General features: G+C 35.6%; 1 protein-coding gene across 14 annotated transcripts in view; it reads left to right on the forward strand.

Annotated features, from left to right (window-relative positions):
- Window positions 1–15,801, forward strand: part of LOC117984500 (CUGBP Elav-like family member 1) — a 462,287-nt gene extending 446,486 nt beyond the window's left edge. For 8 of the 14 annotated variants that reach the window (XM_069500135.1, XM_034971131.2, XM_069500137.1 and 5 more), the window contains 4 exons: window positions 2,737–2,958; window positions 4,393–4,419; window positions 8,773–8,895; window positions 9,366–15,801. In XM_069500135.1, coding sequence (XP_069356236.1) covers window positions 2,737–2,958; window positions 4,393–4,419; window positions 8,773–8,895; window positions 9,366–9,637 — 644 coding nt within the window. In that variant the 3' untranslated portion in view covers window positions 9,638–15,801. The remainder of the gene's footprint in view (window positions 1–2,736; window positions 2,959–4,392; window positions 4,420–8,772; window positions 8,896–9,365) is intronic. The other 6 variants (XM_034971127.2, XM_034971129.2, XM_069500133.1 and 3 more) reach the window with 4 other exon arrangements.
- Window positions 15,802–16,136: the final 335 nt, after the last annotated feature.

Here is a 16,136-nt window from a genome sequence, read left to right on the forward strand (position 1 = left end):
TTGTTTTTGAGCACACCCACTTTAGGTACCTCTCACACCTTCCTAGGTTAATTGGCAGATAAGGTTCTCGAGCCTTAAGTCCTTTTTTTGTATAACTCTTTGGTTTTGCAATAAAGTTTTAAAAAAGTGCTTTTGAATCGTCAAGTGCATCTACCACACTGGTTTTAATGCCTTTTCTTCACTGAGAAGAATCAGCAAGCATCATCTCAAAAAAAGTCTGCAAAGAATCTTTTATTTCGTCGTCGTCCTTATAAAGTTGCCATGTCACTGAGGTCCGAATAAAGTATAGTAATGCAAATAATATCTATGCAAGTAATCGATTTTTATTGCTTAGCTATTTTTACGACCCATTTAAGAAATTGTATCATTATTGTGTAAGATTTATAAGATAACACATTGTTACTGCTAAATTATAGACTTTAACCTAATGGCGTCATAATAGGTATGCCTTCTCGTCTTCATTAGATAGACCTGTTTGCTTAAGTAACATATTGGCCTTAGGATTTTCCGTATACTTTATACTAAAGTATTCGCTATTCTATTTAGTCCTCAGAATAAAAAAAGCAATATCAATTATAATTATAATTTATATAATTATAATTTTAAATAGATTCCGTTCTTCTTTCTTTGATTGATGATTCTTTCATTCCTTTTTAGAACTAGTTGGTTAACTCAGTAGCTTTCTATGCTCTTCTATCTTTGGCTACCGCCTTGCCTTAACATGGTTCCATAAATCCCATTCTATTAAGATCTCCCCCAATAGACATCCTCAACATGTTAATTGGTTGAACAAGTTTCCTTCGACCGGTGGGCTGCCATTGAAATGCCACTAGCACACACTATTATAGTAGTAGGGGAGCCCAAGAGGCTAAATAGGGATTTACTCAGGCGTCGTGGGGACCTATCGGATCGTGTAGATTAGATGCTAAAAAGAAAAAGGTTATAATACGATGTATGCCTTTCACTGGTAGTAAAGTGAACCCTCAAGTAGCTCCTATTCGAAATACTGACGATTTGGACGCGACTAAAGGTCATGGCCGATTTTCGCAACCTTGTGACTCTCCCATTTCCTGTCACGCTCAAATTGAAATGCTCACTTTTCTGCATGTATATCCCATTGCGCTCGAGTATATCCGAAAATTTTCGCTTAGACTCCTCTACTATAGATACAATAAGAATGCAATTACTAAAAATAGAAAGGAAACAAGAAATATACAATTTCGAACAATACTCCCCAATTTCGGATACTGGAAAACAATTGGAGCAATTTACGCACGCAGCGTAATTGGAAACAGTTACGATTAGGACTAATTATGCATTCAGTTAGAGGCAAGTCGTTTAATTATCCCCCATTTAAGTGCCATTGTTGCTTTTGCCTTCCAAAGAAAATCTCCTTTTTGGACGTGGTATAGAAACGCTAAACTACCGATTTAAGTTAAAGTAAGTCCATGGTTAAAGTTAGAAGTTGCCATGTTTTAATTATGTTAAAAATATACTGATAGGCAAACTGTGGCTACCATTTCGACAGTATCTTTTGTTCGCATTAAAATTCATTGAGTTTGAAAATAATTACGGGTCGGTTTTCCAAAAAAATCATGTTGTTTTCTTTCTTTCTTTTATCCATAAATATTTTTGGGTTCATTTGATAAACGTACTGGATTTTATCCAATTAACTATGGATGTTGTAACAGTATGAGATCTGATATCGATATTTAAAAGGATCGTAAAAATGCATCGATTTGTTTATCGAGCCAATTTGTCTGTTTTTTTTTGTTATCCTTAATTTTTTATTGCGGTAATTTTATTTATATTTACCTAATTTAGTTTGTGTTAATCATTCTACGCAAGTTCGACTTTAGTTTGACCTGGCTTGTCTCTTTATTTTTATCTTTTAGTTTCTTATTTGGGCTAGTGGAGCTAGCTAGTAGGTCTTGGAATTCATTATCATTGTTAAATAGCTTGAATAGTATTATTTGCTTAGCGTTGATTTTTAGGATTCCATACCTCAAAAAGAAAAAAGGAACCCTTATCACCTTAAGGATCACTTCGTTGTTTGTACTTATTAGAACATACATTACCTAATTAAGTTCGAGCTACATTATACTTCTTTTATCAACTTCCAACTTTTTTCTTTTTGGTTAGTTAGGTACTTTTATTAATCTCAAAATATCAGTTTCAATGGCACATGACTTATTTACCTATATTTTTTAGTTAATTAATACCTAATACCTGTCCCAATTTTATTATTTTTCGTTGTTCCTAACCATTTGTAGGGCTCCGTACCCGAAGGGTGCCAACCGCCAACGAGACCATATTACTAAGCCTCCGCTGTCCGTCCGTCTGTCTGTTTGTCTGTCAGTGGGCTGTACCTATTACAGTACGCGGCAGAAAATGACGTACCTACATAGACTTTTAAAAAGAGATAGCGGTTTTGTAGAGCATTGTCTCTGTCATTGTGACCAACAAAACGTCTCATAGGTATAAGTGACAGAGACAACGCTCTACAAAGCCGAAATCTCATTCTAAAGGTTGATGTACATTATTTTCTGCCTCGTACTGTACCTACCTATCTCAAGGAAATTTTCCCAGAGTGTATTCTTATTGCCGCTGTAACAACAAATAATAAAAAATTTAAAATGGCTGCATATTAAATTAAAAGTATATAATTTTGTACGATGGTACGGAACCCTTCGTGTGCGAATCACACTTGACCGGTTTTTTTTTCTTTTAATTTAGATTATTTCGTCTCAGGTGTTAACTATCAGGATATCGGTTTCAATGGCTCAGGGCTGACCGGGAGCGGGATCGGAGGGGGGGCGGCGGACCAGCTGGGGGGGTTGCTAGCGCCCGTCAGCGTACAGAACTTGGCAGCTTTGGCGGCCATGACGCAGCCTGTGGTGACGCAGGCGACAGCGATCGCACCCGCTTCTGCGCCGCAACCCGCTGCACCACAACTATGTAAGTATTTTTACTGATACATGACATGAAAACATTTTATTAGCTTGTAGTTACTTAATTTTAAGATTGTACCTAATAGAGCTGTTGTAAGCTGTTGGTTTTCCCAATTAAAATTAAAATAAAATATTCAATTGATATTCTTATCGTAGGATATCTGTCTCTCCCAAAATGAGATAAAATTTCCAAGCTTTAACCTTAATTTAAGATTCTAAGCTTTCAAACGGGTCTTAATAGAAATTATTCAAAATTGTAACTGTGTAAAATAGCCTAATAGGCCTAATAGTTTTTGAGTTATGGAAGGGGTCGAAAGTCGGTTAAAATGGTTTGTGTAACATACAATGCCTAGTTCTTATTAGAAAATTTTATCTTATTAAAACTTGGCTGGATACATTAGGCCGTGATCTTGATAATGATACATGACAATTTTAATTGGTATTCTTATCATAGGAACCCGCCTCTTCCGAAATGTGGTAAAATTTCGGCCGTGATATTGAATAATGAGTTATCTCGGGAGTTCCTTCGAACGATTTTATCGGTTGGTAAACCGACAGAAATGCAAAATTTTTTGCTGGTCTTCATTGGGAGAGATGGTAGTAACTATTTTTGAATTGTCTAAAGTCTGAAAACATTTATGGAAGATAACTTCTAGTATTAAGTAGATGAGAATCTAGATCTAGATTATTATACTATCGGACTTTTTACTTATATTTATCTATATTAGTAACAATAGTAACTTTGGTATTAACTTAAAAATCACTCCCAAAATCAGTTTATTACAAATCTTCCTGCTCTTCATAAAATTTACATAGAACAACATGAAAATATTAGTAGCAAATATGTTTGGGAATATGCCAACTATGCCTTAGTACGCGACAGGTCGAGAAGGCAATCGCGATGGGACACCCCGCGCACCCGCACAGCCCCCGCGCTAACCCAGTGCGCGATAGCGCGGGTGATGTGCGGGTGTGCGGGGCGTCCCCCTTCCTCATACCCCGATTGCCATCGACCTGTCGCGTACTAAAGAGCAGTATTAGACTCCTTATTAAGAATAAGTACTTTACAAAATATTGAGCACTCCCACAAATAAGTCTCAGTAAATTTTTAATTTTCCTAATGGCCGACCCAATGAAATCCTAGAATTTCCCACTGAAATTCGCTAATACAATTTTCAAAATGCCAACTCCTAATTGACGTTTTTACTTTGTCCTCCGCCGTACCTCCCCTAAATTCGTCCGAGAGACAATTAAGGCCCTATAAATTCCGGCCTAATTGCCTTACCTGTCCAAATCTTAATTGGAATGTTGCCACATAAGATGGCCGTGAAAAACCCGTAATGATCTTTTTGTCCTCAAACTTTCCTCTTTCAGATTGGGCTTTAATACGTTGAGAGTTAAAAAAAACGTTTATTAACGATGAACCTTTTTCACACTTCAGGTCTTCTCGGGAAGACTAACATCACAGGTAAAGGCATATTCATAGAGAGTATATGTTATGGAATGACTTACCTATCCTTGTTGGTATCGCTGATTGTTGCAATAAATTGTATGATAGACTTTTTTTTTCTTCACTGTTTTTTTATAAAACTTTTTACTAAAGCTCAGGGCAGACAAAGCGCGGCGGCGTAGCACGGCAAAAGCGTCGCAATGAAAGCGTTTAATGATTTCTAACACATTCCTGCAAAGAATTGTTTATGAAACACAGTACCCGGCAGGAAAGGCATAAACTCTAGAAAGCGATAACGGTTTCGTTGAGCGTTAGAGTACGTAATTTTGAGATCTCACTCGCCATTTTAGCTCTATTTGTCAACTGCCATGTCAAAAGTACGGTTCACCGTTAAATTAAGGACTAGATTGTACTTTAACATGACAGCTAATACAGAGCTAAAATGGCGATTTAGATCTGAAAATTTACGCATTATAATATATCTGTCGTTGAGACTGAGAAAACGTCACACAGGTGTGAGTGACCTAAGATATCGCTCTACGAAGCGAAAATCTCTTTGTAAAGTTATTTACATTTGTATGTTATTACGTAATTAATTATCAAGTTCATTGTGTAATCTTTCTTGCTGGGTACTATATCTTACATAGAGCGCGAGCAGAATATTAGCGTACGAGATCCCCAGTGTGAACGCATCATACTGTTCCTTTACAACTTGTAGAGCGCGCGCCGCTGTTGCACCGCGTTACGTCTGCTTAAGCCTTAAATATCTGCAAAATTGGTGTCAATGCACCGTATTTGCATTGAAAACTTGTCTATTTTTCATTAATTGCATAAATCGAGGACTGGCTTGGTTTTATTTTCGTGCATTTTAATCTTGCATTGAACTGCTTTGCGTTTTACGTTACAATAGGCTTTTTCAGTTCTAAAATTCGGCAAAAGACGCCATTTTAGTTTTTGGACCGCAGATAAACTTTTTTATAACGACATAAACAGGCACGGATTGTGGGATTGTGTGCCAATATTGTTTCAACAGGTCTGGCTTGTTTTTGTATTTATTCTATGTGTGTATTCAACTATGGTTATTGGTTACGTATCAGTTTTGGTGGAAACGAATGCTGTTTTTACTTATTTCAATCATTACAATATGTTTGGAAATCTTTTTTTACGTCGTATATTTTTTGTCGGATGAAATGTAAATTAATGTAGGTAGGTATAATTTTTTTTTACCAAGATGTAGGGTTTGTAGAGTCAGGGCTTATGCCTATAAGTTGAGTTATTTATAAATATGGTACCTACAGAGCACTTAAGAGCTACTTTGGACTTGGGACAAGCCCCATAGGCTGCACAAATATAAGTTCTGCTAAGGGCTTGGCACTAGAGATGTCATAACTTTTTACATTGAAAGCATTATGAACTTGTGAGTCTTGGCAACCAAAACATGAAATGTTTTTGATTAGATACACCTTTTGCGAGCCAACACACTTACGAGCGTGCTCCAAAAAATGGCAGCCCTTTACCAGGGTAACCAGGATTGATTCATTGATATTTAAAATATAACCAGTAGATAAGTAAATTATTAAAACGATAGGTACTATGTCCACCACGTTCCACGTATGATTGATACGTAATCGTAATGAACCTGAGCTGTTAAAGCTAAGTCATGAATGTCGTTGTTCAAACATTATTTTTTGTCATTAAACATTAAGTTTTATATTTCTGTTCTGACCTTCCCATGTAAATAATATCTTAACATATGTTTATTGAGCATTACAGTCGCAATTATTTAGGAAATTATCACTGCGTTTGTACATTTTTCCCACAGAATTCAAAATATGTATAGAAATGGTAAAAACGTGGCAAAGTGCGTGTTCACACTATAATTACCTATATATATAATGACTCATGAATAACGAATTTTTCATTTACACAAACTTCATTGTCACTTGTCAATTGTCAATGTCAAATGTCGATCGAAACTAATTGTCAACGTTTAAAAGTCTATGGCGCGAACAGTGCGCGTTATTGCATAATCAGACCTATGTGCATTGGGGTACAAGTTGGACGTTACTTTAGATGCTTGATATGCACAGACCACCACCTACAGACGCCTAATAGCCAGACAACCCCGATCGCCAAGCTTAGGCAGTTGCTTAGCATAAAAGTCGACCCACGCCCGTTCGGTACCCTCATTTCGCACATTGTCTTGATTAAGTGACTTTTGAGTCCCAAAGCATTCTCCCCTGTCCCCCGCCAACATTTTACGATTTTGTTTTCATGCCAACCTTGTATAAGCGTACTCTTGAGGTTGAATTCTCTGTGTTGATATAATACTAGTGATTCTTTTTTATTTATCAAATCGATTCCTCAGTTCTGGCTTTCATTTTATTTTCATTGTGTCTCCCTCGAGATATTACTTCCTTTCTCCCGCCATTTCTCCCTGTTGAGGCATCGCAGAACGGTGTGTCGACCGTTTCTTTTATCTGGTTGAACAAACGTCTCTGGCTTCGTGAGGTCTCTTTCCTTCCATCTTGATCAGTAACTATTTGTAGATACTTGCATAGTTGCAACAGCGCATAAAGTTGATTGCGCTGACTAAGCAACGTTGATTAAAGGAACCGGACGTGTAATCGACTTTCGAGGTCCGATTTTCGGCTTTACGATTCCTTCGTGTCTTCAAGAGCCATAGAAAAAAAATCGAAAGAGTCGAAATGCGGAAAGCAGCAATGGAATCTGGAACCGCGTATTATCCCAAGAAAATCTTTAACCAATGATTAATAAAAAGGAGTCAGCAATGCAGAATGAGTGGCAGTAAAACTTGCCCATTACGCTGTTCATTAATTAATAACAGCACAAACCTCTACCTACTGTTTCTATTATTTTATTTAGAATTCTGTGTTTTTAATGTACAAGATAAAAGTATCGACTTTTTTATTTCTAAAGATGACAATCGTTGAATACATCTTTCGAGTAGATTTAAATGGAAATCTACAAAATTTATTCGAGAAATATGCAGTGAAATAAATAATTGCTACACAAATGAGTTTTTACTTTTTACGTATCTACCTACTGACTAACATATTTTTTTAATCTTTTTTGCATGAGATTGTTTAAAATATTGTTTATAGGTAGCTGGTAGTTGTTTTTGTTGAGTCGTTTGTAAAAGTGGTAAAAGTACTTTGTAAGTATGTATGCGTCTTTGTGATAGTAGTCTAAGATCCTTCACTTCCTTCACCGAGCTGGTTAATGGATGAAACGTATTTTATATTAAATTTAATATGTCAATAAATATATTGCATATGGGTTGCCTAAAAAATTTCAGTCCAGTATATGAGTAATTAATTGTTTCTTCAAACAATAGGTACCTACCTACTTAAGTATTAAAAAAATATCTATGTAAAACACGGTAAAAATCTAAAACTCATATTTTTGATCCGTAAATCAAGAAGTGGCAGTTGGCAACTCTAATTAGTTTAGGATACGTGAGGTTCGATCAAAAACGATGTTAGGCCGCGATTAGTACACCAGCTGTAATTTTTAGTCACGTAAGTAGCTTACGTTATTAATCTACAGCAAATTTACTAATATAAATGTACTTATAAGAGTGTTTTAATTAAATTAACTAGTCGTAAGTTACTTAACGTGAGTAGGTAAAACTTACAGGTGTATGCGCGGCCTTACTTAGGTAAGTACCTACTTGGATCACGGAATTATCAAACCATTAGGATACTAATGTGTAAAGGATTGTCCTCAAATGTGGTTTGTGTCATGTGTGAACTAATTAAACCATTTAAGAGTGTGTTATTTAAATAAGTAGATTTTAATAGCAGCCATTTTCCTTGTTGATGAAAACATCAGTTTAATGACGCAGTGCAAACGCAAGTTGCTGCGAGAATCGACCACAATACATAAAACCGAAGAATTAAAAAAGGTTTCATTAAAAAAACCCACACTAAAAATCCCAATTTCGGTTTAGGTACCTACCTATTTAAGTACAATTTAGGTTTAGGTACCTATTTAAGTACCTACGTCATATTATTATTTAATTTAACCCTACTTTATTTTCCGCGATATCGACATTATATTTATTTACCTACTACATATTTAGGGAGATCGCCTACCGCGACTTTGCAGCGATACAGGCGCATAAAGGTGGTGAACATCGACCTTTAGGATGACATTTCATCTTTGTAGAGTGTTGTCTCTGTCTCTCATACCCATATGACGCTTTGTCGGTCTCAACGACCGAGACAGTCGATGTTCATCACTTTTGGCCGTGTACCTAACGTAAAAGTCATCCCTTAGTAGATCAGAATCACTGAACCAATGATATACCTACATAAGGACAAATGTAAACAATGTTTGTGTAATCAGGGTCTACGGCTGAGCCGCTGGGGTCGTCGTACGCGGCGCAGTTCGGCACGGCGTACGCGGCGGCGCCGCTGGGCTCCGTGCTGGGCTCGGCGGCCGCCGCGGCGGCGGGGAAGCAAGTTGAAGGTAATAAAACGATGTTCCAGTAATTACTGACTACGGCAGAGCCGCTCAGACCCTGACATCTCAGCAACAAATTTTCAGGATCCTAAAACCTAGCTACTTATAGCAAAATAATGATTTTCACGACTGATGCTCAAAGATTTTGTAAGCCTGCTAACTAGGTATGTTTTCGAATTATGACATCTCAATCGGCCCAATTGCTTGGTTTTCGCCAACCTCCCTTCGGCACACAGCACAAGACGGGTCATACAGAGTTATTTGTGTTACAAGAGGCCAAAGTGGTATTTTGTTCCTTGAGGGCGTTATTTTGAATTCAGGCAGTGTGGTGGACTATGGCCAACCCCCTTTAAATTCTGAAGGAAGACCCGTGCTCAATAGTGACCTGGCGATGGGTAGATCATGATGATGATAATGATAAGTGCGTATACAAAAAGCTAAAGTATTTATACAAATATCGTTATATCATGTTCCAGGTCCTGAAGGTGGTAACCTGTTCATCTACCACCTGCCGCAGGAGTTCACCGACACCGACCTCGCCTCCACGTTCCTACCGTTCGGCCACGTGATATCGGCCAAAGTGTTCATAGACAAACAAACGAACCTCTCAAAGTGCTTCGGTTTTGTCTCTTACGACAACGCGGCCTCCGCGCAGGCCGCCATCCAAGCCATGAACGGCTTCCAAATAGGTACAAAGAGACTCAAAGTTCAGTTGAAACGTTCGAAAGAGCTGTCGAGACCGTACTAGAATACCAGATTACAATATTCCAGAACTCGTTCCTAGTGAATTATACAAAAAAAGAGAAAAACTATTGCAGAGCTTAAAAGTTTTTGAACGTTTGTTGTGATGTATCCGGTGCACTTGAACTGAATAGTCGATAAGGTTCGTTCGAAAACGGAGTCCACGTGCACAGTTGTTATCTATATAAGTATAAAGATTAAGGTTTGTGTCAAAGGATTTATCGTTTCCAAAGTATTCCCAAAATTTTCTTTATTTAATATATTAATTAATAGTAAAGTTAAACAATTATTTTTTAACTGATAAGTTTAGTCACTGTAAGCATAAGTTGATTGCGTTTAGGAACCGTTACAAATCATATTATGAGCGCCAAAGAGCTAAATAGCTATACGCTTTTTCTTTGTCAATAAAAAATCGTAAAGCATGGACGTAGCCTGGTCAATATTCTTGGGTGGGTGTGGGTCGGTAATTTAACAAATCCGTATCATATGAAAAATCTTGTTTCTAAAGTGAAATGTAAAAGAAACATACAGTAATATTTAAAAAAATATATGATTTCTTGTATTATATAGTGGACGAAAGTGACCCGTCGCGTCGTGGCTACGCCCGTGCAAATATTTTTTGACATCCAAAGCTTACCGTCAACTACCATATTAGTATTTAGTAGATTTATATACTGTTATGTTCGTTGAGAATATTACTTTATTATAATTTAATTTTTACGTACGTTTGTGTTACCACTTTATAACAACCAATGCGGCAATGGTCAGTTACAATTTTATTGCATCTTTGTTTAAAATTATAAGGTGTTTAGAATAATATAATGATCTCAAAGTGATCAATGTATTTATTACTTACATGTTGTCAATAGTGTACGGTGTACTTAATATTTGTTTTTGTTGATTACCGAATAAAGTAACCATTCTGTCTAACCCAATAAATAACACGGCGATCAAATTAAATTATTGTTTTCAATGTTCAAACTCATTTTTTAATTTCTCAATACTTAAAAATTATCAACCATAGACAAACAATATTTAAACAACGTTTTTATATAATTTAAACCAAAGTTATTTGTAGAAAAAAAAATTTTTTGAAGCACGGGCCACATTATCAATTTAAGTAAGTACCAACATACCTACCTGTATGGAAAAAATAACACAGATTTTTCGTTGTTTAAAAAAAACAATTACCTAGTTTATATTTGTCAGCATTTTTAAATATTATTCGTCTATGGTTTAACATCGACTGAAATATAAATATTAGATCTTTGAGACATTTTTCTAATATTTTTTTTATTAATACCTACCCATACTTACCTACTAACTTATTTATAAAACATCGAACTTGACCCTTTAGTCAAAAATTTTTGTTAGAATTAAGTATTTAAACATAGATTAAGTTTTTGTGTAAAATCGACATCCATATGCAAATTATTTTTATCTTGTTCTAAAGGCCGATACACGGCGGGTAAGACGAGGCGTAAAGTTGTTAACTATCTACCTAATAAATTCGAAAATAAATGTCTAAGAATTTTATAGCGTCCGTGTTTTATCCAAATGTAAACCCGTGTTTTGCCAATGCACTTGTCCAAATCGACCAATACCTTACGCCAGATCATGCCAGCTGTGTGGCGTTGGCCATTTACATTAGATTTTCTTCTATTTCTTATGTATTTTTATATTGTTAAACATTTTTAGCTTTTTAAAGATACTTTATTATGCTACACGCTACATACATATAGACCATTTTAATATTTACGTCTAGTGATTTCTTTTATAAATTAAGTATCACTTACTTAAAATATTTTATTCCTTTTATTGTCATAGTAAATACTTTAATGTAATTATCAAAGAATCGCTCAATGGGGATTAACTGTACCTATTCATATAATTTACTTACTTAATTAAAATATTTCACTAAAATTTTATAATTTAGTAAGATTACCCCGAAGTATTTAGTTAATGTGCCAATGCGTTAAACTGATGGTACCTATCTTCATCATTAAAATATCCTGATCGACGAGCGAGCCATAAGATTACGGTACCTAAAGATTACGGCGGTTTTACTCACGGCTCATCGTTCAGCTAACACGTGTCATTATCATCAACTTGTTTAGAGTTTGTTGAATCAACATGTCTGCGTAGTTTGCATATTTCAAACAACGCTGACAAGCCGTCAGTTCACAAAATCGCGGTCTTGTGATGATCCACTAGCAAGCCAATAAACCGCGACAAAAGTTCGCACGTCGATCAGGATCAACCTAATTTTTAATTCAGTAATATTTTAAAAACGATTTCGATGTTTGTCTTATTGAGAGTATTAGTTTAATTTTAGTCAATTTTTCAATGTCTGCTGAAGACAATATCTAGACTGAATAAGTTCCCGTATAGCTGTATAATAACAACTTTTTCATATAATTTCAATGTACCTACCTAAATTAATTAATTATTGTCTTGTGAGAGTTCCGTGTAAAAAGTTCAAAAGGGGACTTTCCCTTACTTTGTTGTAAGTAAATGAATAAAATTGTTATGGGGATGTACTGTTAAAAATTCAAATAAACAAAATTAGAACAGCCACATTTTTTCGTAACATATAATTTTGTATCCGGATTTCTCAAAGGGCGTTGAAACCCCTCCTGATCCCTGCGCCTGACTCCGGTCCTGAGCAGTCCGCCAGGCTGTAAATAACCGTTAAATTACAAAATAATTATTGTTTATTGCACCTACCAATCAATTAGGATCTGGGAAGAAAACATCTGTGTCCAAATAATAAGGAAAAAAATCCAAATTCATTTATGATGTCTTAAAAATCTACAGAATATATTCTAAGTAATAGGCTCCAAAGTCAAAAGGGCTAGAACCCAGAACCGTAAAAGCACGAAACAACACGTCACCAAGTTACAAAAAAATTAACATAGTAGGTACATTTATTTATTATGATCTCCGAATATTCCATCCTGATTTCTTTAGAGCGGTAGGTACCTATATCATGTCATCCTCCCAAAAATCTTTCTGAGTACCTAGGCACCTAATTACTAAGTAATTAAAAAAAATTGTGGTTGTTCTTTTTAACCAGTTACCTTCCTACTTAAACAATCCTAGACACAACCAGTGTGAATAGTCTGTTCATAGTTGTGATCTAATTAAAGAGACAAATTTTTGAAATAAGACAATTTTTTTACCTATTAAATTAGTAACTCTAGGTAAAGACGAGACCTCAATGTTGTAATATAAAATCTAATGTAACATAAATAGCTGGCTTTTAAAAATGGAATGTACATATAAAATATAGAGGCGTTGCCTTCACACATAAATACTATATTTTATGAGTAGATAGAGAAAGCTCTACAACAATATAAAAGAAGCATTTACTGAGTCCTTAAGTCCTTAAGGACTAAAATCGTACTTTTGATATGACAGTTGACACATATACCAAATATGGCGAGTCTTTTTACACCGCTTTATACTGGAAATTGTAGTAAAAGCAAATTTTATAAAGTGACGCTCATTACTGTGACATGTTTGCGTTCCTTTTACAAATCTATAGGAACTATTTCTGAACGTTGCAACGTGTCTAAGCCGCCACGCGTTCATGTGAAATTTTGCAGTAGGTACCTACTGCTGCCGAAAGCGTTTTACCTGAGCTTAAATAAATTCTTCTAGATAACTACCACTTCAAATAAGCAAAATAGTTTCTCCATCTATCCTTTAAAATAGTGTATATGTGTGTTGACGTACCTAAGCATCAAAGCTAATTTGATCTTCAAAAAATTTTAAAAAAGTTATTTTGGTGTTGACTGTATGAATTAAAACTTTTTATATTTACCTACCCACTGGAGATATTTACGTCCGGGTTTAGATACAAGAAATGTGTTTTTTTTGTTTTCATGTTTAAGTACGGTTTAAGTATAATTTGGACTTGTTTATTATATATAGGTAGGTAGTTAAATTAAGTACCTACAGTCCGTTCACTATAACTTTTCTCCTGACGTCATGTTGGCACCATTGCTTTGTTTGCTTTATTCCTAGAGCTTAGGGTTTATTATTGTGTGATTTGCAATGGTGCCAAAAATAACGTCAGGGGAAAAGTTATAGTGAACGGACTGTACTATTATTGCTTCTTTAACTTCATTCATAAATTTATTATTCCAGGTATTTGCCGATTCACATAATTTTTCTAACCGAAAGTTTATTAAGAAAATTAAAATGTTTTGATAACGCCCTCATAGCTAAAACCTCTAAAATGACATCGATAGCAAAAGATGAAAATGCATTTTAATAACAAGAAATATTACTAAAAATAGAAATTCAATATTTATTAATAGCGAGTTAGTTAATTCTAAAACTGGGCGAATATATTTCCAAGTAGGTAGGACCTACAAAGAACTAGAGCAAAAAGCAGCGTAATTCCGGAATTCGGTATATCGCGACTGATCAACCAATCGCGTACTCCCGCGCGGTAGAAATCCCTCGCATCCCCTTCAGTTCGCCAAAGAGACTAGAATGGCGGCCACGCGCATTAGCAATTTGCGGGAATTATACTATAAGGGAATCACCACAATTGCTCAAGTTATTTGCCGGTCACTGTAAATGTTGAAACAAACAGAACGCGAAACGTTCAAGGCGGCTCCTAGTTGTAGTACACTTTGGAAACTTATCAGATCAGGTTCTCATTACAAAGCTGCCATCCTGTTTCTAAAAAGTCGTTAAATACAAAAAGAAGTTTTTGATTTTCCCATGTTTTTTGGCGATAACTTCTTAAACTACTTTTTGCAATATGATGCATAATTGTGAGAAAGCACTCGCCATATTTACTCTGTGTCAAAAGTACGATGTGTACTTTTGACATGACAGTAAATAGTTGACAATTGATGCAGATCAAATATGGCAAGTCTTTGCTCAAAATGTATGCACTATATCCACTTTTTAGTAATAGGAGTGGCAGAAAGTGCGCATTGGAGCCTCGCTTCTACAGTTGTGCGCCGTCGACGTCACGCGCTGCAGTTTGACGTTCTGCAGAGCAGTTGCCGTCGCGTCGCACTGCCGTTACGCGTTGTATGTTTCAGGCTTAAGACATCCAGCTGTTTCTTCAGATAAAAAGGCAGTGTTATTTCTTTTGCTAGAATAATTCTTCAAAACGTCTAGATCATTATTATCTTCTAGTTGTGATTTGATTTTTAATGTAATTAAATTGATTGAAAATTGATGAGCTTACGACAGTTACGACAAAAGTAAAAAAGAGCCTTACCTAATATATTTTATTTTTAATCAATCAATGATTTGAAAAAGCGACGATGTGACATTACGTAAAAAATTAAAGTGTTTCTTTAATTTAAGTGTCTACGTAGTTTAATAAACGTAGAGTTAAAAAATATTTAATAACTCTCCTTTGGGCTTCGCCGCAGTCGGGTAAAAACGAAAAGGTCAAAGAAAATATCGCATCCAGCCTATTTAAAAAAATCTTGAGTAAAAAAGTTACGAAAAATCTGAGATAAATTATTTACTGGGTTTTATTGTAATGTTCACATCGCCTGCTAATTATTATTTATTTGATTAGACTATTGTAATACTATTAATACCTACGGCTATATGAATTATGATTGTTAAAAAACTGCTACAGCTTATATAGATAAAATAATGCTTCTAGTGTACGTTGGCCAAACTGGCGAATGCACTTAGCGAACTTGTACAAAGCCATTTAGCATATTTGCCTCGAACGGCCGACTGCCAATCTGCCCCCCAATTGTGTAAGAATAACCATTTCATGGCTATCGCAATCGTCAAGAAATTCTGCCCTTTGATTGGTTGATTCGCTGTTTACATTTTTTCACAGCCAATCAAAGGGCAGAATTCTTGACGATTGCGATAGCCATGAAATGGTTATTCTTACACAATTGGGGGGTTGGTGCCAGTTTCGGCGCACATATCGAAGGATCTTGGCGCAATATGCTGGGCCAACGGGAACTGGGGGCTTAAGACTATCGGAGTCACGGAACCTACTGGAGTGGCTTACCCTACAAACGTGAAATTTTATTTTTACACTGTTTCGAGGCACCATATTATTTAGTAGGTATAACAATAATAAATAATTGGTATGAAATTAATATAAAAACCGTTTTATACAACACCCGTTTTGTTGATATAAATGTAAATAAATGTCAAGTTGAAAAATATGTTTCTATTATTTTAAACCCTTTTCTGCCTACTTAGATAAAATTAAGAGTCTGGTTAAGAAAAGAAAGGCGCGGCAAATTTAGAAAATATCAGTATGGCAGCCCCAAAATTAGTATGACAGACCTGGAATAACCTAATTTGATACTTTAGACGTACTTATTTTAATTTCTGTTTTGTCAAATTTGGTTATTCCAGGTCTGTCATACTAATTTCAGAGCTGCCCTTGGATGAATGATGGAGCTTCCATACTGATATTTTTTTTAATTTGCCGCGCTTTTCCAGTCTCTTCCCTTTAAATAACAGGTATTTAATAAGGCATTGTCGAGCGAGTG

This window comes from Maniola hyperantus, chromosome 8 (assembly GCF_902806685.2).
Source record: "Maniola hyperantus chromosome 8, iAphHyp1.2, whole genome shotgun sequence".
Lineage (NCBI taxonomy): Eukaryota > Metazoa > Arthropoda > Insecta > Lepidoptera > Nymphalidae > Maniola > Maniola hyperantus.